This window comes from Antennarius striatus, chromosome 14 (genome assembly GCF_040054535.1).
Source record: "Antennarius striatus isolate MH-2024 chromosome 14, ASM4005453v1, whole genome shotgun sequence".
In the NCBI taxonomy this organism is placed as follows: Eukaryota; Metazoa; Chordata; class Actinopteri; order Lophiiformes; family Antennariidae; genus Antennarius; species Antennarius striatus.
Window position 1 is genome coordinate 5,929,281 of NC_090789.1, and position 23,359 is coordinate 5,952,639.

General features: G+C 39.8%; 4 protein-coding genes across 9 annotated transcripts; 2 read left to right on the forward strand and 2 right to left on the reverse strand.

Moving 5' to 3' along the window:
• Nucleotides 1-354: 354 nt before the first annotated feature.
• smarcc1b (SWI/SNF related, matrix associated, actin dependent regulator of chromatin, subfamily c, member 1b) lies at nt 355-9,757 on the reverse strand. 2 transcript variants are annotated; one of them, XM_068332371.1, is made up of 28 exons: nt 9,515-9,757; nt 9,081-9,200; nt 8,665-8,750; nt 8,498-8,579; nt 8,311-8,403; nt 8,058-8,127; nt 7,775-7,844; nt 6,408-6,483; nt 5,894-6,019; nt 5,624-5,706; nt 5,422-5,528; nt 5,273-5,332; nt 5,100-5,128; nt 4,843-4,955; nt 4,642-4,713; nt 4,434-4,547; nt 3,968-4,121; nt 3,745-3,855; nt 3,474-3,533; nt 3,074-3,332; nt 2,875-2,946; nt 2,734-2,780; nt 2,531-2,639; nt 2,260-2,399; nt 1,865-1,999; nt 1,037-1,169; nt 750-830; nt 355-647 (listed from the first exon to the last, which is right to left on the reverse strand). In XM_068332371.1, exons 1-28 carry the CDS (start codon nt 9,689-9,691, stop codon nt 589-591), a joined length of 2,838 nt encoding a protein of 945 aa, XP_068188472.1. In that variant the 5' UTR covers nt 9,692-9,757; the 3' UTR covers nt 355-588. The 2 variants fall into 2 exon arrangements, with proteins under 2 accessions (XP_068188472.1, XP_068188471.1); XM_068332370.1 differs by having other exon boundaries at nt 2,531-2,657.
• On the forward strand, nt 9,532-14,311 carry aste1b (asteroid homolog 1b). Of its 3 annotated transcripts, none has more exons than XM_068332373.1 (7): nt 9,532-9,620; nt 10,395-10,772; nt 11,154-11,420; nt 11,551-12,524; nt 12,627-12,858; nt 12,957-13,149; nt 13,311-14,311. In XM_068332373.1, the coding sequence occupies exons 2-7, from the start codon at nt 10,535-10,537 to the stop codon at nt 13,645-13,647; spliced, it is 2,241 nt and encodes a 746-aa protein (XP_068188474.1). In that variant the 5' UTR covers nt 9,532-9,620; nt 10,395-10,534; the 3' UTR covers nt 13,648-14,311. The 3 variants fall into 3 exon arrangements, with proteins under 3 accessions (XP_068188474.1, XP_068188476.1, XP_068188475.1); XM_068332375.1 differs by lacking the exon at nt 9,532-9,620 and adding an exon at nt 10,193-10,209; XM_068332374.1 differs by lacking the exon at nt 9,532-9,620 and adding an exon at nt 10,195-10,213.
• Nucleotides 14,312-14,501: 190 nt separating this feature from the next.
• klhl7 (kelch-like family member 7) lies at nt 14,502-19,766 on the reverse strand. 2 transcript variants are annotated; one of them, XM_068332376.1, is made up of 12 exons: nt 19,370-19,766; nt 19,123-19,225; nt 18,506-18,599; nt 18,245-18,369; nt 17,857-18,032; nt 17,540-17,714; nt 17,129-17,271; nt 16,393-16,633; nt 15,975-16,176; nt 15,457-15,554; nt 15,178-15,361; nt 14,502-15,013 (listed from the first exon to the last, which is right to left on the reverse strand). In XM_068332376.1, the coding sequence occupies exons 1-12, from the start codon at nt 19,496-19,498 to the stop codon at nt 14,848-14,850; spliced, it is 1,836 nt and encodes a 611-aa protein (XP_068188477.1). In that variant the 5' UTR covers nt 19,499-19,766; the 3' UTR covers nt 14,502-14,847. The 2 variants fall into 2 exon arrangements, with proteins under 2 accessions (XP_068188477.1, XP_068188478.1); XM_068332377.1 differs by lacking the exon at nt 19,123-19,225.
• Nucleotides 19,372-22,731, forward strand: si:ch73-345f18.3 (uncharacterized). 2 transcript variants are annotated; one of them, XM_068332379.1, is made up of 4 exons: nt 19,372-19,479; nt 20,675-20,753; nt 21,279-21,500; nt 21,927-22,731. In XM_068332379.1, exons 1-4 carry the CDS (start codon nt 19,462-19,464, stop codon nt 22,322-22,324), a joined length of 717 nt encoding a protein of 238 aa, XP_068188480.1. In that variant the 5' UTR covers nt 19,372-19,461; the 3' UTR covers nt 22,325-22,731. The 2 variants fall into 2 exon arrangements, with proteins under 2 accessions (XP_068188480.1, XP_068188479.1); XM_068332378.1 differs by lacking the exon at nt 19,372-19,479 and adding an exon at nt 19,878-20,257 and having other exon boundaries at nt 21,927-22,730.
• The last annotated feature ends 628 nt before the right edge of the window (nt 22,732-23,359 follow it).

Genomic DNA, 23,359 nt, shown 5'->3' on the forward strand with positions numbered 1-23,359 from the left:
AATGTAACAATTGAAAAGTATCCGATAATACCATCAGAGTGTGATACTGGGCCGTTTGCTGTCAATCACAATCTGATAATCCAAAGAAAAGCCAGAAAATAACCTCATTTCATCATTAGGGTAATAAATGTCCAAGCCAAAAATTAGTGCTCAAATAAAATTGAGTTGAGTTTTTTTCTTCAATTATATGAATGATTAATGGAAAGTTGAAGGTTTCTTGTTTTATTTTGTCGTTTTCATGAATTTTCACAAATTTGCTTGTAATTTGCTTGACGGAAATTAGCGCGCGCACACACACACACACACACACACACACACACGCACACAGGCATTGAACTTTAAAAAAAATACAAATTTATGTAAAACAACTTTAATGACATAGTTTCTCAACTGAGATAAGAGCACAAGTATTTCACAGCTACAAGACGGACTGAGCCGCTGACCAAAAACACATCAACTGGTCTAATGTGTTAATGTGTCTTTAAGTCTATTAACACGTGACTACAAATTTTTAACAGTTTCTCCTCCATACGTCAGTGTAGAATTTTTGTGTTCTTCTGCTTGTGTATGCCTTGTTTTCTGGTCACCTCAGCTGTGACTGGAGCCTGGAGGAACAGGGGCTATTCCATCAGGCTGGGAGGATGGGTCTGTGAAAGCAATACAATAAGTAGGTGTCATCACAGCCAAAGAATACGATTAAAATAGCACCAAAACAGGACGTAGACGCTGATTGAACAAAACATACTTACACATGCCGTTGGGAGCACCAGGGTGACGAGCAGCCTGTGTATTTCCTCCTCCAGGTATCATCTGGTTGGGCATGGGCTGGCCTGAATGAGAAGCATCGGCTTAAATGTAACTAGAGAATGTCACGTGACGACGCACAGGAAACAAACAAGGATCTAACTGATCAGAACCAAAGAACTGAGTGGCACTGGAGCATTTTAACTAAACAAGGCTGTGGTTTTGTTGTCCTTAAAGGATTCATCTGATTGGTTTGTGTGCTTTTTTTTGAAGTGTGTGTTTGAGGTCACACCTAGATGTTGTGTTGTGTATCCCGACTGCCCCTGCTGCTCCCTCTGCTGGCGAACCTTCATCTCTGCCTGTTTGAGCTGCTCTGTGTGGAACGTCTGTCTCTCTGACAGGAGCTGCTGCCGCTGCTGCTCCAGCTGCACGAGACAAATGCACAGACACGCATGCACACACACCAAAAATTTTTGCTGATAATTTAGTATTTGATTTTAACAAAAACAGGACAGTCATTTAATCAAAAACATATTTTTCAATAAATGTAGGTTCACAGAAAAATAAAATATATACAGTAGTCCTTCATTAATCGCAGGAGTTACGTACAAAAATACCCCGCAATAGATGAAATCTAATCTTTTTTTCTTTTTTTTTACAATTATTATAGGTATTTTAAGGCTATAAAATCCCTCACTACACACTTTATTCACTTTTCTCAGACAGGTCTTAAAATTTTCACAATTTTTTCTCTTGTTTAAACAAAACAGGATGCAGAACACAATGCACTGTAAAAAAAAAAAACCCATGCAAAATTGCACTAGAAAACTGCAAAAATACAAAAAAGGCCGCAAAAGGTGAACGGAATTATAGCGAGGGACCACAGTATATTAAATATATATCAGGAATACTACATCCTATGTCTGTAATACTTCAATAGTTAGGTGATCTTAGGCAAAGGTTTTAGCTGCACATTTTTCTCCTGTGAAGTCCATGTTCTGCCTTTGTAAGATGACATTTTCATAAGCAGCGATATTAATTATAATCGAAGCAAAAGGAAGAACCTTTTATGCCATCTTAAGGGTTTAAATGGGCTGCCACAAATATTAAGTTCACTCACAGCCTCTTTCTCACGGTCCATGATGGTTTCCAGCTCCTCAAAGTGCCTCAGCTTTATCTCCAGCTTCTTCATTTGTGTCTCCACCAGCAGAGCCACCAAAGATTTGATCTTTCTCTCCTCTACTGCTGCCAAGTGCTGGAGAATGAAAAAAAGTGAAGAAGAAAACATTTAGCTAAATACTGTAAATGATGAACATGCGTTGAGCACATATTTAATAAAGATAGCAATGCTGTTTTTATTTAAAGATGACAGTACTAACTGTTCAATAAAAAAAATCTTGAAGTCACATTAAACCAGAGCAAGACCATGATTGCAGAGTTGAGCTTTAAGTATATTGCATATAAGCAAGATATATTCACTGTATTAATATTTGAATCAACGAATTTAGAAACCACCTTAGCCTTTGAAGCTGCTGAGGCCAAAGCAGCTGCTGCCGCCGTGGTAACGCTGCCCTCCACCAGATCCAGCTCCATCACTCGGCTGTCATCGATATCTCCCTGCTGCTGCCCAATGGACTCGTCGTCATCGCCTCGGCCTGCAATTCAGGAAGAAGCTAATGCTCATTTCATCAGATGCTAACCCCAAAAGGCATCTCAGAGAAATGGAGCATTTTGAGTTTGCATTTTTGTTGATTGTGCATACTGTATACTCCACATATTTACATACCGTCTCCCTCCTCTGGCAGGATATTTTCAGCATTTTCTCTTTTGACTCGTTCTCCCTCCATTTTGGCTCCACTCAGTTCCACCTTAAGCCCATCCATCCTTAAATGAACCTGAAACAAATCCACACACTAACAATAAGGCATAAGATAAAAAATAACCAGCCGACAGAAGAAAATCACGTCGAATCACTTCTGTCTGCTTTACCTGATGGGAGGTGGAGTTGATCTCAAGTTTTTCTGTATCCATCAACTCTGAAGTACAGAGGATATTTTATAGATGCATTGTAGACAGCAGAGATATGCAGTTATTTGTGTGTAAGTAAATACACATTCATTACAATCTTACCCATTTTGTTAGGCTGGTTGGACATTTCAGAAATCTTATCCATTGACTCTTCCTGCACTCGGGAAAACTCCTCTGAAAACCAAAGGGGAATCACTTCACAGAATTTGTACATATAGTTCACTACCTTGACTAATTCAGACAAAATCAGTGACAGCGGCCATTAATGTGGAGTTGTATGTCAGCGTAGGAGGTCTCTCACCAAGTGCAGCCTTGGCTGCAGATGAAGCCACACGTGGGTCCACCACAGATGCCAGGAAGGCCACAGTGCTCATGACAGGGTTTTCTGATTGGCTGAAAGGCACAGGCTGGTATGCCAGTGGTCCCAGGGAGGCTGAGGAGTCTTCTAGGTAAGGGTCCTCTATCGGAAGACGGAGGAAATGGAGGATGCACTCATCCTGCGGTCTGGAGCCCACATGCTCAGAAACTTTGTTCCAGTCGTCCCTATAGACCTCCAAGGCCTGACAGGAACAAATAGTAGAGATGTGGAGGAAAGTAATGTAAATCCACATAGCTTATACTTCTCATAAATCATTCATAATCTATTTCCATTTTCAGTTAGAAATAATGCATCCATCATAGAAAAACAGTAAATTCTTTACCTCTAATAGCAAGAGTGTCTCCTGTTCTGTCCATTCGCTTCCTGCACTTGCTCCTTTAGTCTGAGAAACATGTAATAAGAACCACTTCAGTCAATTATCAATTCAACACTTGTTTAACAAAAATGTTGAGATGACAGACAAGTTAAATGACTAAATGAGAATGTATTTGTAAAATGTGTCAACAAATGACTGAAATTAGGTCAGCGTAGGAAAACTAAGACTTTTAGCAATATCTCCTTCTCAGTATGCTTGCATTGTTGCTTGGTCAGACCTTGGGATGTTTCTTGGTATAGATGTCAGTGCGCAGGCCAAAATTTTGGCAATCTGAAGGCTTGTCTCTGCTTTTTTCTGGGAAATACAACATGTGTTGCGAGGCTGACACCTACAAGAGCGAGAGCAGAGGCATCAGGAGGCAATTCAAATGATACTAACATGTGTTTCACGTTCATCTGTGACGAGCTGACATGCGGTGATTGGCTCCTTGTGTGTTTTACCTGCAGGGGTTTGTGCTGTAGGGGGGCCAACCCGGTTGGTGTGTCAGCAAGAACATTGAAATGAGGAGTGGGTGGGGGACCCATGGGGAGGGGTCTGCTCTCTGCATCCACCTGGTAGTTAATCAAACCCCACTGCTCCAAAAATGCATGAACCCTGGATGCAAAAAATATTTAATTCTTCTGTTATTATTAAGATGACAGTTTTGCAGCAGAAAATCTGCCTCTGTGGATGGAAATATGTAGGCGCACAAATCAAACCTGCTGGAAAATCAGCAGGTGTCATGTTTTTAATTAAAAATTAAAGCTGCAATTAAATGGCAGAGCCATTAAGTGCAGAGCGTATTCCTCCTAAACAGTGAGAGATTGCACTAAATACATTCAAATTAAAAACAAAACCCACACTCCATTAATGTTGCAGGTGAAACCGTTATTTTGTGGCAGTAAACATCCACACACTAAATTATACCTCATCACAGCACAGACGTCTCCCGTGAGGTTGCGCCTGCAGGATGTTGAGCTGAGATATTCCTGTGGGTTGAGCCGGTACGTGTCAATCATGAAGTTACGGTACGCCAAGTAGCTGCAACGTACAGGGAAGATCACGTTTGTAGTGACACTATTTCCGTCATCTGTTTAAACTTGAACAGTTAAGTGTGAATATTTGAAGTACTCACATTTCGGGAGATTTAGATTTGTTCTTCCCATTGAAGAATTCAGGCAATGCACGTTTCTCTATTGCATGAATGCTGGAATACACGGATAGAAAAGGTTTTTAAGCTATGAAGTTGGCCGTGCATTAAGGACAGCTACATTTTGAGTTAATGTCACAAAACAAAGATAAACATAAATAAGTATGCGTTTGCGTATTTATTTACCTGTTGTAATTGAACCAAGATGTGTAGCTAGGTATAATAATATGATGGGTTTGTTCTGTGATGCTGTCCTCTCCCTCTGACAAGCGACTTATCTCTCTGCCATCTTCATCTTCCTGGACATACACATAAATACAGAATGAATTTAATAAAACTGAAATAACAACAATAACTGATACAGATGACACAATTCACCATCAATTAAAAGAAAAACAACTTCTTAAATAGGAAACATAATCTTTGGTTTTTATCGTATTTACCCTTCCTGGGAAATCATCCTCCTGTTCGTCTGGAGAAAGGAAAGGTGAATGACAGATGAACTCAAGGTACACAAAAGCAATCCTACTTCATAAAAAATTTATTTTTTAATCATGAAAACATTTATTTACACATGCATTTCTCCTAACAAATTAATTAGAACATGTGAACCTACCCAAATCAGCCATGATCCCTCCTTTGACGGGTGTATTTTCACTGTCTTTCTTCAGGTTGACTACAAGAGATGGATAAGCATGAAAATTATCTAGAGAAGATATTCTACTTCCCAAATGCTTAATATTACACTTTTTGGTAATATTTTACCAATCTTGGGTAGTATAACTTCTTCCATGTTGGGAACTGGGGTAGGGTCCTCCATATCTTTGGTCAAATCCTCTTCTGGCTCTTCTTCCTGTTGTCCACGTCTTCTCCTGTGCAAACACGCAAAAATTGATGTTGACATTGTGTAATGAAATGCAATACGAAAGGGAAACCATAGTGCTGAAATAAAACTGCTGTCTGATACCCTTTTTTTCCTTTCTTCCTGCCTTCAGAGGAGGGTGGAGAAGGGGAGCGTCTTCTCTTTTTGGAAGGGCTGGCTTTAGAATCCTGCAAGAGAGTAGATGGTAGTTAAAAAAAGCAAGAGATGAAGCAAAATTAACTGAAATCACATAGATCAACATACGTTGCATTTTGAAAGTGAAGGTCTTGCGGGTTACGATTTCCTCAATTTTCGCCAATAAAAATTGCTAGAGCTTCATTTTTAATTATGTATCATCTACATTTTCACACAAACCTGGTGATCACGGAGGTGAATACGCTGGCGGAGAATGATTGGTACATTCCTCTCATCCACACAATAGTCTTCCTCGTTCATCCACTCATTGAAAACATCTGTATCCAGAACCCAACCAGCATGAACCTGAACCACACACACACACACACACATGCAATATGAGTTCAAAAAGAATCTGCACCATACCATATCAGATATCAGTAAAGCTTGCAGATAAATGAAAAGACTTTAGCTATCAATTCTCATGGTGAATATTCAAGAATATATTGAATGGAAGCTTTCTAGTTCCATACATGATGTAGGATTTTTTGTATCCTCCTTGGCAGGTGAGCAAAAATGTAATTTTTTTTGGTGGTATTTTTAACTCATTTTAAGTCATGTTGTGAAATAAAAAATGACAAGGTGTAGTGTTAAATAATACATCTTTAAAAGATTTTTAAAACTAATATAGCAGAGAGAAGTACGTATAAAGTTTTAGATTTTAGTATTTTTGGATGTGTTCAGTGGTACAGACCCGCCATTGCTTTTCCAAAAGTGGCAGCTCTTCAACCTCTCCCTCAACATCACTTGAGGACAGCCAACTGTCGTAACTGTGGAAAAAGAACAACAAACATAAAGAGTATTTAGGTTGCTTCTGAAAGCAGTAGAAATAATAATGGAAAGGAAACAGCAGGCAAGGAGTCACATACACATAGATAAACAGTGGAAAGGTTGACAGCAGATTTTCCTATAAAGAGTTCCTTGACATTTTGGGAAACACGCGTACTAATGATAAATATGAACCCATAGCCCACACGAGGAGGAAACAGTCCCTTTACCTCTGTCTGACCACCTATCGGTGAAATTTGACTCATCCTAAACCTTTAAAGCAAACTATTGCATCACTGTCAGAGGTTGTCAGCAGTCACAAACTTCAGGAACTAATCTTCCTGCTGAAATATTCAAACTTGTCAAAATTTATTACATTCAATAAATATATAATTAATGCAATTATACATAGAATCAAAAAAGTGGAGATCTCTGTGTTTTTTTTTCAAGACAGGACTGTCAGACATTTTTTTTTCCTCCTCACCATTCTTTTGAAGTTTTACGAAAGGTGACACAGAAGGAGGAATGAAACTATTTGTGACTGCGTTTTTTGAATGGCAATACGTCCTTAAGTTACAAATTTACTGTCAAATTAAGTTAATAGTGCACACCAATCCAGACTGCAGGGGAGTGAATACTGTACAATATTTTCAATGATTGACAGTTTGCTCTGGGCAAAGCCCTGTGACTGTGTTGCTTTGTTCACAGTCTGAGCTATCGTTAATAGTTAGTAAAGATTTGGTTGGTGACCCACATAAACCTGCTGTTAATTATTGTTTATTAACCTTGTAGAAAGGATCAACAAATGTTAAGTCTTCAAACAGCTGGAAATATAATCCCACTGTTGTAAATCAAAGGTTACTTCTACACTATCGGAGGAAAAAACATGTGTCAGCTTTGTTGATGAAAGTTTAAAAAAATGTAGATAAAACTTAAGTCTCATTAATCATGTTTAGTGCATTTAAAAGTTCCCAAATTCTACTAAAGGCCTCCGTGTGATGGGCAAAGTTCAGAGTAAGAATATAGGTTAAAGCAGAAACGAATAGATGATGCCTTTAAATGAATTATTGTTATAAAACTGTCATTGGCCTTATTTACTAGCAAGTTGTGTAAAGTAGCGTGATATGGCCTTCAAAAACAAAAGTTTAAAAGGATTGAGCTACTGTGTATGGTTTTTACGTGCAGTACCTGAACGCACCACAGCGTGCTGATTTAACAGTCTTTAAGTGTGTGAGTGTGTGTGTGTGTTTGTGTGTGTGTGTGTGTGCGTGCGTGCATGCGTGTGTACATTACCTGTCAGGGTGCATGCCCCAGTGCACCAAGACATGTTTGTCTTTCCGCATGACAGGACGCATCCACTCATCTGACAATAAATGCAGGGGAAAAAAGATGTAAACTTAAATAAGAATTATACATTCAGAATCAGTAAACTTGACAGTCATTGTCCCAGGTAAGACAACAAACTTTGTGTACGCAACACACAAAATACAGAATTATAGAAACACACACACACTCCACTACCTCTGACAGTCTTTGAAAGACACACATACACATACGGACACAAAGGTAAACTGACCTTCCTCGGCAGAAGCGGGAGAGGGGTAGATGTGGTGACTGGCGAGTGTCTGGTCCTCAGTGAATGTACCCTGTGGAAGGACAAACTGTGAATCAGTAGCATTTACAGTGAACTGAATTATCAGAGCTACCCTTGCTTTCATGGATTACTATTTTTAGATCAGTCATACGGTGTACACTTCAACCTGGAAACATTAACTGATCCATCAGTCCATCTAACTCTCTGATCATTTTTACGCTCTGCAGTGTTTTACCTGGTGTCTAGAGACAATAGCAGTAAGTCTGCTTGCCAGTTCCGGATTCAATGTGGGGTCCAAATACACTGCAGGTAGTGACATGCAGTTGTTCTGTGGGCAAAAAAAAAGAAAACCCACAGGTGTGTTTTTTAGTGGTGTCCTTGATGAGCTTTTGGTCGTTAGTATTTATGTTTGTTTATGGCACCTGGATCAGTGCTCTTTCAATCGCACCAAACATCTCAACATTCCTCTCAGTTCTGGATGGATTCTGCAGGTCAAACCTCCGCCTTTGAAAATAGGGAATGGAAAAGAGCTGAAGATAAAAGGGATGACATTGTGACATGGCATAGGAACTACAAGGTTATGACTCACCAGCCTTGCTCTGCCTTGAATTTATATGCAGTGCCAAGAATATGGCAGAGTCCACCCCCTGCCCGCAGGTCCAGGAAGCACTGTGCCTGCAAACAAATTGCAAAATTGCTCAGTTTGTTTTATTTGTTTTAACCCTTCTTGCAAACATTCCCACACTTTATACCTTCTAAATTCTTTACAATCACACCATACATTAAAACTTGTCATATAATTATAGAGTGATTTCAACCTCTCCAAAAAAAAACCAAGACTAATAAGAAATATTTTGAAATGTTGGAGAATGCAAGCAACCATTAAGGTTTCAAACAGGTTAAGTCTAAATCAATTGGAAATATCTGTCGTCTTAATCTGCAAAAACGTGCAATCTGTGATTGGAAATTTTATTTTTTTAAAAAGACAATAAGAAAAAGACTCACTGGCAATTTGGTGAGAGCAGGACTGACAGCTTGTCTGCCAAAGGCATCCTCTTGAAACTGGAGAAGCTGCAGCGTAACTGCAGCCAAAGCTTGACACGATGGAGCATCCACTAGCACATACTAACAGAAACACAGAATGTATAATGAGCTGGAGGATAATATTCTGTTATTTCATGTTAATGTCACTTAATATCGACATTACGGTACCAATTTAGCTACTGCATTTGGTGCGATGTATCTCTAAGACTTAGAATATCTATTAATATTCTCAGTAAATACATATTTAATGGCACAATTTGATTTAAAAACAACAATTGTGAGATAATGTAAATGTAACACTGTACTCCACGACACATTTGTTTACGGTCTTAGCTGTCGGATTTGCTAGCAGGGGGCGGCTAGCTTTTCAGCTAGCTTCCTGGTCGGCTAACTACCTTTTTGTAGTGCTTCCCGACCCACTGTCGCACCACATCCAGCTGGGCTAAAGTATCCGCACTCTCCCAAAACCGAGCAGATGGACTACTGTCTTTCTTCCGATGTGTAAGTATTCCGGAAGTGTGTTGGCTTGCGCCTGGAATCCCAAAATTTGCTCCTCCAGACATTGTGACCATAATAAACGAGATATATCTGAAACGGGATTAAGCTAGCTAGCGAGCCCGCTAGCGCTCGCGTTGTCGTTTTTTTTCTCGCGAGACTTGAGGAAACGTCACAGTCAGGTCAGCGTAAGCGTTTTCTATTGTTTTCTATTTTTGGATATTTCACTTTTTAATTTTCAGATGTTTTTTTTTTTTAAATAACTTGTATTTAACACTTGAATCAAAAATATAAACTTTGTAAAAATAATAATAAATGCAAATAATTTAACTTGAGGAAACGTCACAGTCAGGTCAGCGTAAGCGTTTTCTATTGTTTTCTATTTTTGGATATTTCACTTTTTAATTTTCAGATGTTTTTTAAAAAAACAAACTTGTATTTAACACTTGAATCAAAAATATAAACTTTGTAAAAATAATAATAAATGCAAATAATTTAAACATACCGGATACACACTTTTGTATCACACACTCTTATTTTGAAGTACACACGGAAATAACTGCTCAGAACATGTTCACAAATATGACGTGAATAGGTTGGTGGGTAAACCTTATGATCCAAAACTACATTACGAATAATTGTTTAAGTACGGTCATTACTTATTTTCTGTGAAGCTGCGTCTCAGTTTTGGAACATTCGTGTTGTCTTAGGCCTGCAATTTTCCCGGAACCAGTTCTCGTGTCTGAGTTTGTTACGAATATTTTCCTTTCCATGCTATAGTTGGATCTGGTAACCCACAGACTACATACACCCTCAACCGAGTGAAGACAGCGAAACCTCCACCGTGGCACTGACATGGAAGCATCCTTCAGAAGAACTTGGACTCGTTCTCACTTGATGTTTTTGTAGGTTGATATTCAATGGGTGTCCAGGGGCTGACCACCTTTGTGGAGGGGAACAAACACTTGCTTCAGGATGTGAAGTTCAGGGACAGTCGTCTGGTAATTGATGGCTGCAGTCTGTATTTCCGCCTCTACTTTAACTATGGTTTGGACCAGCTGCATGGAGGGGACTATGATGCCTTCACTTGCCTGCTCAACCAGTTCTTCTCTGCCTTGGAAACATGCAACATCCAGCCATATGTGGTACTGGACGGAGGTAACAACAGCTTTTAGACTGCAGTTCTTTCATTTTTGGAAAATCAGCTTTTCACCGTTGCACAAGTTTTTTCATTGGGTGTGTGGTGTAAAGTGGGCTGCAATGTTGTCTAACAAGAAGGTGGGAATTGTTACCTGTTTGTATGGAATGTGCTGGTCTGTATAAACAAGATATGACTCAATAATGGAAGTCACATGATAGCCTAGACATGTTATACTTTCTAACATCAATGTAGGCATTGATGAGCAAACTAAATATAACAAAAGCATTTTGTCACGTGTGTCAAAAATCCAAGTTATTTTACACCTGCTCCATTCTAAGATTGCCTGCAGTTGTAATCCCATCATAATCTACATTCTGTCTTATTCCTGTGGTTTCAAGGTGTTGACCCCAGTGACAAGAAGTTTCCAACCATGCGTCAACGCCTTCAGTCCAAGATAAAAGAGGCGGACAGTCTTTCCCGTGGCCGTAATGGTTGTGTTCTCCCCATCCTCACAAGGAATGTCTTCATCCAGGTGCTCATCCAGAGAGGAGTTCCGTTGGTCCAGTGTCTGTTTGAGGCTGACAGGGAAATCGCTTGTTTGGCTCACCAGTGGAAATGCCCAGTTCTGTCCAATGACAGTGACTTTTATATCTTTGACCTGCCAGGTATGGATAGTGACAGAATGTTTGTTTCTGTACATTCAAACATGGTAGGTTTATAATGAATGATGGTAATATTATCTAGCACTGGGCGTTTCGCATTACATGTGGTGTGTATGTTTGTTTTCTACCTTAGGTGGTTATCTGCCACTCCATTTTTTCCACTGGTCCAACCTCAACGGCAAGGCGTCTCAGCGTTATATCTCAGCTCGATGCTACACGACTAATGGGCTGTGTCGCTGGTTTGGTGGCATGAACCGGGAGTTGCTACCATTGTGTGCTGTCCTGACTGGTAATGACTATGGCAATCCAAAAGATGCTGAAACACTCCTAAGTCTGTTGGATGTGAATGCATTAAGAAGAGGAGGTGGCAGGGGTAAAAGTAGTACTTCCCGCATTGAGGGCGTCCTCCTTTGGCTGTCTTCTTTTTCCTGTGCAGCGAAGGCCCTAGAGGAAGTGAGCGGTTTAATGAAGGAGGAAATGAAAGCTGGAGGTGGCAAGAGCAAGAGAGGACAGAATAGTGGCCTTAGTTCACAGTTATGGGCAGGCATGCAGGAGTATCGCATCACCTCTGAAAGCTCTCTGGCTCGCTGGTTTTCAGTTAGGGAACCCCCTGGAGGCTCAAGCTCGTGGCTCCCGGAGTGCCTGTCGCTGGTGGCAGCACAAGGGCTGTTGGATCCTTTGGTAGTAAATGCAGTTGTGATGCACCGGGCTCTGCTCATCCCACAGGTGGAGAACAGCAAACTGGCCAGCAGCCACTGCTGTGCCAGGTCCATACGCCAGGCCATGTATGGGATATTAACACAGAGAGACCAAGATGTTCAACCGCAGGATTTGAGGGCGCAAGAGATCATCAGCCAGGGTGTGAGAGGTGGAAGAGGGCGAGGGGTGAGGGGGTGGAGAGGTGGTCAGACTGATGGCAGTAAGGGTCAGGGCTTTCCTTTACACACACAGCAAGGTGTAAATGTAGCAGTTGGTGGAGTGCAGGCTCAGATCTTTAGTGTCCCAATGTATGTGGATGAGTACGACCGTCTTGATCTGAACCTGAAGAAAAACCAAGTGGAGGCACGACCACCCAGAAACCCCCTACATCTGGATACAATCGGCCAGGTAAACATGACGATGCAATGCGTGTTATTCTCAGTTGAAACAGTTTTGGTTTATATCAGATTTGATAGAAATTACTCATATGATTTGATTTTCTTAATTTAGATTCCTGTGGCAGTTCGTCTTGGTGTCTTCTTGGAAGTCCTGGGGACGAAGGAGACTGCGTTGGCTCCTGTTCCTCTCCAACTGAGGTTGGCTGTAGCGGTGACAGGCTTCTGGATGCGAGAGGCTACACCAACACCTTCACCGTTCCAGCTCCAAGCTTTGGTACTGGCTATGGTTTATGGAGAGCTCTCCTGGAACAACCTGCATGGATCCTCTGACTATCGATATCCTGGTTTGTGGTTTTGTATTTTCAAATGTAGCTAAATAACATGTCAAATAGTGATAAGTTCCCTATGATCTTAAAATAAATGACTACTTGTATCATCATAGTCCCACAGCTAGACTGGTCTGCAGAACGCAACGTGTTGGCAGGGCTGGATAAACTTCGTTTGAGGCCAGGGTCGAGACGAGGCCTGGATGTTGGAGTTGCACACAGTCTCAGTCAGTGGCAAGCCTGCGTCTGGAGTGCACTGTGTCTGAATCAGTTACTGCTGCTGCCAATACCTGAACCACACCTATCATGGTAAGCCACACGGATCATGAAGATTTTTTGGCACTCAAAACATTTACAGTTTATATACAAAGAAATAAACACTCACCGAGACAATGTACAAGGGCTCACTATCAATAGATGTCACAATAAATGGAAGTATTGATATCTGTTAACTTCTCCGTGTGTCTCAGGCTGTTCAGCGGTACTTTGATTCACGGCTTCGTCAGCTATCTAAAGGGGGGCCGAGCTGCTGAGTCGCTCCTCGTTGGGGGTTCCTTGTCCAGACAACTCTACTTTTCTCTGATGGAAGCTGTGAGAAGCTGCAGCTCCAAAAACCATCATTCCTCTTTGGCAGGACGAGGGAGGAAAAGAGGAAGAGGACAGGGAGGGAGAGGAAGAGGACAGGGTTCGAGAGGAAGAGGCAGAGGTGGAAGAGGAGCAAGAGGAGGGGGGAGAGGGACTGACGAGTTTAACAACAGGTTTGCACTTCTGATGAGTGAGGAAGAGTATGATGAGTTTGATTACTGATTGATGAGGCAAAGAAAAATGACAAATATTAAGTAGTTTAATATTGAGCTTTATTTGACCAAATAATCACATTCCAGTGTTTAATAATGAAAAACACTCAGGGAATGCTGAATGAACTACTCATTTTACCACTTGGGCACCCATGGTACCTTTTTCATTGTATTGCACTATTTTAACTTGTTTATATTTCCCATCCATCTCAAATGACGGCATTTGCTTGCCGTATTTTAGCAAACTTAGGAACTTTTATGAAAGTTATAACTAATTATGAAATATTTCAAGGTCAGTTTTCACATTATATGGACACAAAACAATGAATTTAAAGATCTTTTCTGTGATGTATTGTTTTTTTAACAAAATAGTGCCTAAATTTATTCATCTTTGTGCTTTATCAACGGCTGATCATATATCACATTATCATACAGGTATACCTCACCATACGTCATTAAATGGTTCCAAGTGACATGTAAGTAAAAAAAATTGCGTATGTTGAATTAACTTGTCTCAAGTTTAAACCAAAAATAACTATTCCCACTTTTGTACTATTTATGAATGCATTTTCAATAATATATGGTTAATACAAAACTATTTTAAGCTTACAAATTTTAGTTTTTAATGAAGTACAGAAAAAAAATCTAAATTTACTAATAAAATTTGGCAATGTTTACCATATATTGCAGATGCTTTATGAATGATCTAAAAGCCTTTAAGGTTATAAATAAAAGAAGTTGAGTAAATTGACGTAAACTTTTTATTTTTCCATGTATTTCTTTTGTAAACCGAACTCAAAACGAAGTAAGCCGAGGTTTACCTGTATTCAGTTTTATTCAGGACCACATACAGCTGTAATTATGTTACTTTTTTTTAAACACATACATTAAACTAAAATTACTCAAATAAAATACAATATATCAGAAACAGCTCACTTTTATCAGTCCTAAACCAATCTGACAATCTAAGCAAACTATCTCACGAAGCATCTTAATGAGAGAATAAAACTAACTTTAGGTACAACAGGTATATAAACATTTGTGGACATTGTCCCTGTGGCACCTCAACATAATTGACACACCAACAACTTATTCACCTAAATGCACAAGTATTCACATTAGTATGTTGTGGCACAACGAGTCTTTGCCTTAAATATGTCAGCTCAGGCGACTTACGACAGTAACATCTTCATATCTGCTGAAGCTTATTCTAAGAGGATGATGAGGCTGAGGCAGATGAAGAGGCAGCAGATGCTGCGTGTGACTGAGAGTCTATGAGGTCCATGTCCTCGTCTTCATTGACTCCACAGGTGTCGACCACACAGATTAAGCAGCTGGTGACAGGAAATGCTCTCACTTTGCTGCAGGTCACCCACCTGAAAGATGACAGCAATCAGGACAACTTTCAGTCATGGTGATGCATTTAGGTTCAAGGGTCACATGGTAATACTGAAAACCTACAGTCATTTCAAGTCTTTGTAGCGAGAACATTATCGGTGACAAAAACATCAGTTCTTTTCATTTGAGTTAATACAACAACCTGTCAGTGTCAGTGTGATACTCCAGGACGTGTCCAAGCCGCCCTACACCTTGGAACCCTGCCAGGACATAGATGACGTCACCGACCGCAGCACACTTCACGGTCACACCTCGCCAGGGCATAGCTGAAGCAGCTCGCCACTCATTACTGGCAATGTCATAGTACTCCACCGAGTCCAGTCCACCTAGAAAGGAGACAAGGATAAAAAAAAATTTGTTCAGTCAAGCTTTTACAGCATTATTTATTCTTCATTGCCATGTAGTGATGTCCCATACTTACCCATTGCCCCCTGCCCTCCAACAGCATAGATCCTGTTGTTGACAACTGCCAACCCGTGGTTCTTCCTGGCCTCTCTCATCCCACACAACTCGCTCCATCTGGGGACAGATTAGTTTAGGATTAAATATTATGGGATTTATCTCCTTGTACACCTGAATTGGTTTTTAAAAATTGGTGAAACTACAGTTTTGGCCTTTTTGTTTGATAAAAATATCTCATGAATTTATTAGCCTGTTGTTAGGAATACATAGGTTTTATATAATTATACTGACATGACCAAACAGACTTATAAATACCGTTTCTTCATACTGTAGCAGTTGCTGCTAATGGTCTACTGAAATCTGGACATGTAAATAATCGAATCATAATTCCCTCAACTTCTTTTTATTATTTCATGTAAGTTGTCAAACCAGTGGCATAAAGCCTGACATTCTTTACATTGTACAGGTGTAAATTTCCCATTTTGGGAACATTATGCATATTTGTCTATCTAGGTCTGACCCATTGTAATAACTTACTGTTGTGTGCTGGGGTCATAAACCTCACAGTTATTGAGGATCCTGCCAGACACGTTGTTGCCCACAGTTCCCCCACAGACGTAGATGTGACCGTTGGCCTCCACTGAACCGTGGCTGCAGCGAGCCATCAGCATACTGGTTTTCACTTGCCATGACTCCGTTCTGGTGTCGTAGCATTCGAAGAGGTTGAGAGCAGAGCTTCCTGCAGACACAGGCGCACAGTAAATACCACAATTTAATGCTTTCAGAAGTAAGAGGTTTTACCACCATGAAGGATTGAAAACAATTTTATCCAAGACTCAAAAATCATTATGAAAACATCCAGCACACACACACACACACACTGCCAACCCACACCCTAGAGCCAACTCCCCAGTTCCTGTTCTGAAGTTCATCCCTTCCCCCTTCCTGTGCTCACCAACTTCTGACCCTCCAGATGTGTAGATCTTGCCCTGTGCAGCACAAGCTGCCAGGCTGTCACGAGGCGTGGGTGGACCCAGCTTGGAGTACCAGCTGTCCTTCAGGACGTTGTAGCAATCCATCCTCTTGATAGGGAAGAGCTGTGAGCCGCCCAGGATGTAGACCACATTGTCCCAGAAGACCGCCGTGGCATCTCGGCGCTTCTCAAAGGGGCAGCGAATATCTGTCCAGCTGGAGTCCTGCAGAGAATGCCAAACGGTAACTTTATAGTAAAGATGAATAAATGGCAAAACAGGTAGTTTACACACATTTGGAGATATCCGACTACTGTAGTTCTACTGTAACACTGGCCAAGTATTCATTTAAGTGTTTTCTTCTTCTCAAGAATTAAATTTCAAGGAGGAAAATCTTACTCTGCATCAACAAATCTAAATTCAAAACAATTGTTTGAATCATTTTATTTTTCTGTGTATTCTTTTGAAAACTGACGTACAATCAAGAACGACTTAAGTCAAAACAAATATTATTTTTAAGGAATAATACTTTTGTGTTTAGAGTAGTAATGGCACTTAAATGACCTCATATGGTGTGTATAGTTTGAAATTTAATGAATAATGACTTGCGAACAATTCAGCTTACAATAACCTCTCGGAAACAGTTGTATACGTAGGGTGAGGATTACGTATGCCACCAAACCTTGTGGGTCAAATTTGTTTACATGTAAATCTCAGTACCTTGGGGTTGAAGTAGCGGCAGGACTGAGGTTGGGAGCCTCCAAACAGAGCGATGCGGTAGTCGTGCTTCTTGCGGCGCGGTCGGCTGCTCTCTCCAAGATCCTCCCGATCCTCCAGGGACAGCAGATGGTAGCGCATCCCACCTGGGTAAAAAAACGCAGGCTGTTTTGTTTAGGTTTTTTTTAATGAACACATTAGACCATAGTACTTAAACTTAAATTGGGCTTGTGAATTTGCATTACAAGAGCCCTGTTAAACGATTTTATCATCCATTACTAAAAAATTGATGACAGCTAAAAGTCACACTAAGGGAACATTTTCCTCACAGCGTAATTCTTAATGAAATTACTTGTTATTGGTAACCTTTCTGGTTAACTATGGTTAGTGTGTTTTGTGTGTGTTTTGACTCACTGATAACCATCTTCAGGCACTGTGGGTTGTCCTGGATGAGAGGCTCAGCTTGTACTGTTTTGGAGAGGAAGGTTTTGGACACAAGAGGGAAGCGAACACATCCCAACACCTCCACGATGTACTGTTGTCGATTACACGCATCATACTTGAGCCAGCGCAATGCTGCATCATAAATCTAAACAACAACACAACAACAAAACTGGTGGGAACATATAAGTTTAACTTAACACATTTTTATACATCATATTTACTACAATTATCAGGAACATTAATGTTTCCTAATGAAACAAGTGAAATTATTGTAAAAACATGCATACCTGGGCCTCAGCACGGACAGTAAGTTTGTCCTGGTGTAACAGATGTGTGAGTTGCGTGACGTCCAGTTGAAGGAACTCATCTAATTTGTAGACTTCAGTGAAATGGAGCTGGAAAAAGTCTTCTGCCGCCGCCTTCAGTTCAGGGCAGTCCATACAGTCTGCCAGGGCAGAAATCCCTGAAGGTGGGACAAGGATTAGTAAGGTGAGCCAGGATCAAGGTACCGGCTCAGGAAAATTTCTCTGTGTGAAGTCAAATGTGCGTCTAATAGAATTGTCACTAATAGCTCAATAAATAAATAATTGAGCTCTGCAAAGTAAGGGGTAAAAGTGTGTGAGATATGACTTGATTGCAGTTATGGAATGAAAGTTTTGAAAGTTATGTCCTTACCAAGGCAGTTTGTTGCATCAATTTGCCCTTTGAGAAACTCCACACACATCTTTTTCACAGGCTCAATCTGGTACTGGTTGGCTGCATCCAGCAACGACTGGACGTTACTGCTGTTCACTGAGATTCTGATGAAACACACACGCACAGCAATACACAGGTGTTATTCTGATATGAAAGTAAAAGCTCTATGATCTAATCATCTTTCAACTTTAGTTACTCGTCTCATAAAATAAGGATTTTTGATGTTTTTACAATTCTTACCGAGCCGTGTAGATAAATTCAATCAACAGCTCAACAATATCAGACTCAGCACTCCTGAGCTCCACCTCATGGGACATTGACTCCATCATTCTGGCTGGAAGTTAAAAAAAAATGCAGGTACACTTCAGTGATAAAGAAAGAGAATAAAAACCAATTGCAGAATCACATTTAACGTGCAATGCTGTGAGTTCTGAACACCACAAACAACTTGTAAGGTTGGTTGAATGTGTAAATGTGACAGTGTAAACATTAGCCACAGACACAGCATCACACACATGTTGGGGTTGTGCAAGTCCATGAGACGAATGATTACAGTAATTTCCGCACTATAAGGCACACATAAAAGCCTTTAATTTCCTCCAAAACCTACAGTGCGCCTTATAATCCAGTGCGCCTTACATATGAAACAGTTTTAGAATAGGCCATTCATTGAAAGTGCGCCTTATAGTGCATAAAATACAAAATACTTTGTATCCCTGTCCTTGATACATACAGTATTTGGTTGTTTGTGTTGTGTCTCACTGGAAATCAAAGGCATATTTTTCAATATTGTGGTTTCCATATGTTCAATGCACAAAATAACAACTCATGATTATGTGATTTACATCCAAACTTACTCGTAAACATGAGGCTGAAGAAGTGGCTTGCAGCAGCCAGCACTACTCTATGGGCAGGAAAGTGTTTCCCCTGAACCACCAGGGTCACATCACAAAGAGTACCCTAAAGCAAACACACAAGTAGTTACAAACACACACACACACACACACACACACACACACACACACACACACACACACACACACACACACACACTACATGTCATTCCTGATCTGCCTGCTGTTTGTCATTTCCTCGCTCACACACCTGTTTCCTCAGGTTGTTCATGACTCCCATGATGCTCGACAGTTGTCTGTACTCCTCTTTGCTTGCACATTTCCTCTCGGTCTTCTTCTTGGATGTCGTCGGTTTCTCTGGTGAGGCTACTCCCGTCATGTCAGCAGTCTATTTAAAAACAGTTCACTTAAAAATATTGATAAAAACAAAAACAGAATTCTAGCTGCCAAAGCAGCGTGTAGCTCCGGTCTGTTTGTTGTAGCTCAACTACAGTGTTCTTGCTAGCAGTAGCTTGCTTCTCTTAACGCAAAGATTTATAAAAGGAAAGTCAGACAGACTCGATTTCAAGTGTTAAAATTAATGTTGAAGTGGCGTTTATTTTAAAATACATCCAAATCTTTGTGATTCACTCCATGTTCCCTTTCGCGCTTTTTCTTCTTCTACGGTTCCTTATCGGGTTGAACTCGCGGTCGCCACCTATCGGCGGAAGCCGTGAAACTACTCACTGGCATTTCTTTTTTTTTCCTTTTTTTTTTTTTAGGAATGCGGAATTACTGTAGTTATCTTTTACCAACGCTTGCAGATCTACAAGAAATGCTTAACTATTCACAACACTGAAGTAGATAGTATATCAGATTTTATCACATAAATAACCGAGGACTTGATTTAACAAATAGCGACAGCAGAGTTTTTGGTTTTGCTCTCCTGCAGGTGCACCTTTATGTTATTATCATTGTTTTACAGTAATGCAGGAAATAAAACCAGGATCTCATGACATCGACGTCATTTTCAGTGTGAACTACAGATGCATTGTTAGAAATAAGTGACCCAAAAACAAATTGAGAGCATAGACCCGAGCTGTTAACAATGCTCCGTTTTCTCTGTTGTTGCTGCTTCGCAAATGAAAACTCCGACGAGGTATGTGTTGAAGTTTTTGGGAATATTTGCAGAAAATGGTTTCTTTAGAGATCAGACTAGAAAGCATAGCTAAATTGTGTCAGTGGATTAAACTATTACTGAATGTTGTATAGAATGCATAAGCGCACTACAGCCATCGTCACAATATCACTTTCCTAAAATGACGAAAAGTTATTTAAAACCAGAATTTTATCGTTTGACACAAATGCAACGTGACAATATTGAACCTTGAAGTAGGCTATGATAAGGTCTCCATAAATGCGCAATGAAACAGACGTGCGTCAAGAATAGTTCACTTATTATATGACAATGTCATGACTTGCATCGGGATGAATGAAAGCTTTGTTACTGCTTTATGTTTCTTTTTCTTTTTAAAAAAAGTGCCATTAAACAAGAAAAAGTACAATTCCATTTCAGAGGCAGCCTCTTTTGCATCCCAGACCATCTGATTTGAATGGAGGTGGATCAGCAAGGCAGACAAGGCCAGCACACAGTGGTACTTAAACTTACAAAATGTTTGTCTCTCAAACCTGTGTATTTCCATACAGTTATTTATACATGATTTTACAATTTACTTCTTTACTTCTTTTCATTTATTCATTTTTTCCATCGCTGCAAAACTTGTAATGGAGGATGGAGAAATGTGGCAGAATGTGTTAGGTTCTGGAGCTGATGTTACTAATGTCCTTGTGTGTGTTGTGATTCATGGATATCCTTTTTTAATTTTTTCATAACTGATTAATTGAGGTATTCTTTATTATTACTATTATCTTTTAGTATTCTTGTTATTATTATTATTACTGTATTTTTGTTCTCTTAACTACACCTTAATACTTATGTTTATTTTTATGATCTTTATAAATTGTGATTTATGGGATGGGACTATGATTTTGAAATGATTAATTTGATAGAATGCTGCTTTGTATATCTCAATAAATATTTGAATGCAAATTAAATGTATAAATCAGTGAAACATTTTTTTGTGTGTTACTGTTGTGTGATACTCGTTTTCTTCTATCAGGTGCGCAAACTACTAATCGGATGGGCAAGTTGTCAATGAGGAGAGTGTGTGTGCCAGAGTTGGACCAGAGGTTTTCTGACGTCTCTGAGACCTTCAATGACCAACAGGAGCACTATGAAGCTATGGTCAGACACATCAATAATGTGCGACAGATCTATGGTTGCAACTACAGTGATACCCTAACCTTAGCTGAATGCCTGGGCAAGATCACAGAGGAGCACGGTACGAGATTTTTGACACTGCACCTATAGCCCCGGAATTAAAAATTCTTTAGAGGCTGTTAGCCTAGGGCTCAATAACCTTCATACTTGCATTCAGCCACATTCCAAATGGGCTGACCTCAACTCAGTCACAGGCATCCTGGTGCTTTCCTGCAGCAGGATTAGCCACAAGTTTAAAGGTTGTATTTTGAAAATCAAATAAATGCATGACTAAAAGATGCAATGTAAAAAAAGAAACATTTGTCTCATGTTCCAATGGACGTTTTACAAAAATATAGTCTGAATATTGTAACCCTAAGCTAAGCGTATGCTGTTTGAAAGCCCTTAAACCCCCCTAATGGTACAGACCAAGTGACTGCAACATCAATTTTCTGTTTCTTTGTTTCTTTGTGTCTCTGATTTGATGTCAATTTCTATCCACTCCCAGAGGCCAAGTACAGGATCTCACTCAAGATAAAGGGTTACGATTTCTTCCTCAATGTGGATCCTGTGGGATCATCTGAGGAAAGTATGGAGGAACCACTTCCTCCACACTTGCAGCTGGCTCAGGATGAGCTAAAAGGCACTTCTGAGAATGCCAAGGCTGCCATCTCCAAAGGTACTGCACTTCAAGAGTTAATTGGCTGGCTGCTCCGTAGCAAGGATCAAATGGCTGAGCAAGTGAAGGGTTACACAGCCTCTTACCAGGAACAAGGAAGGCTAATTGAGAACCTGGAGGAAAACCTGAATGAAGTGAGGAGGGCAAAGGAGTTGTCTTCTGGATATAGACAAAAAGTTGGCGAAGTCTTCACTGAGGCTGCAGAGATTGCAGGGGCTTCTTTGTAGATCTTTCATTTCAAATGCAATCCACCACTGATACTATATTGCAGATATTCAGGGTTCAATTATTTTCAGATATCATGCACATGCTTTCACAATTTTTACTTAGGACATGTATTTTACACCCAAATCTCTTTATCATTTTCTGAAATGCATATTCTTTTGCAACAACATTGGTGTCATGAATATTGCAAAACAAACAATTATAATACTGCATAATAATAATAATAATTTTAATGACTAATGAATCATTTCAAATCTCAAACTACTGTGTAGGCCTTTTGTTTGATAGATGTTATTCTAGTGGTTAACAATAGGGGGCGCTATGCACTTTCTTTTGTAATGTACTGTAATAACAGTAGTAGTTCTTTATTCATTTCAGAAATTGTATGTTTCTGAGAAATTTTATCAAAATGAATAAACACTCATTAACTACAGAAATCATATATGAGTAAAGTATTTTCAACAAAGGTTTAGGATTGTATAAAGTATTTAAAATAAAGTACCAGTACTTTGAGTGTGAAGGAAAGGCATTAACGAGGAACGTTCTTTTCCTTAACACCAAGAGACCTGTTTTGCTTTTGAACCGTTCCTGTTTAGTTATGGTAACTTTCAGGGAGAATTCTCTACTTATGACCGGCACCATGACTTCATCAGATGTTAAAAACACGATGTCACGGAAAAGCAAGCAGATCATTTATTCACAAATATGACAACAATAGAACTATATTTTATTAAAGTAAAGGTAACCGTTAGGCAGTCATGATTTCTAAAAGAAAACAGATTCGAAGAAATGCTTTGTTGTAAAGTGTGTAACACGTGGTGGGAAAAACCCGACGATGAGAAGGTCTACAAAATAAGCTAACTGTGGCTAATATGTAGCACAGCCATATACTAATCATATTTTTCACGACTTTCACTATACTATGTTAGCGTGATACAATCATTACAAATTTTTAAATGATAAAATATTCAAAATAACTTATGTGTAATTTTAATTTCTACGCTGTAGTATCAATTATTCACACAGTGAGATCTCAT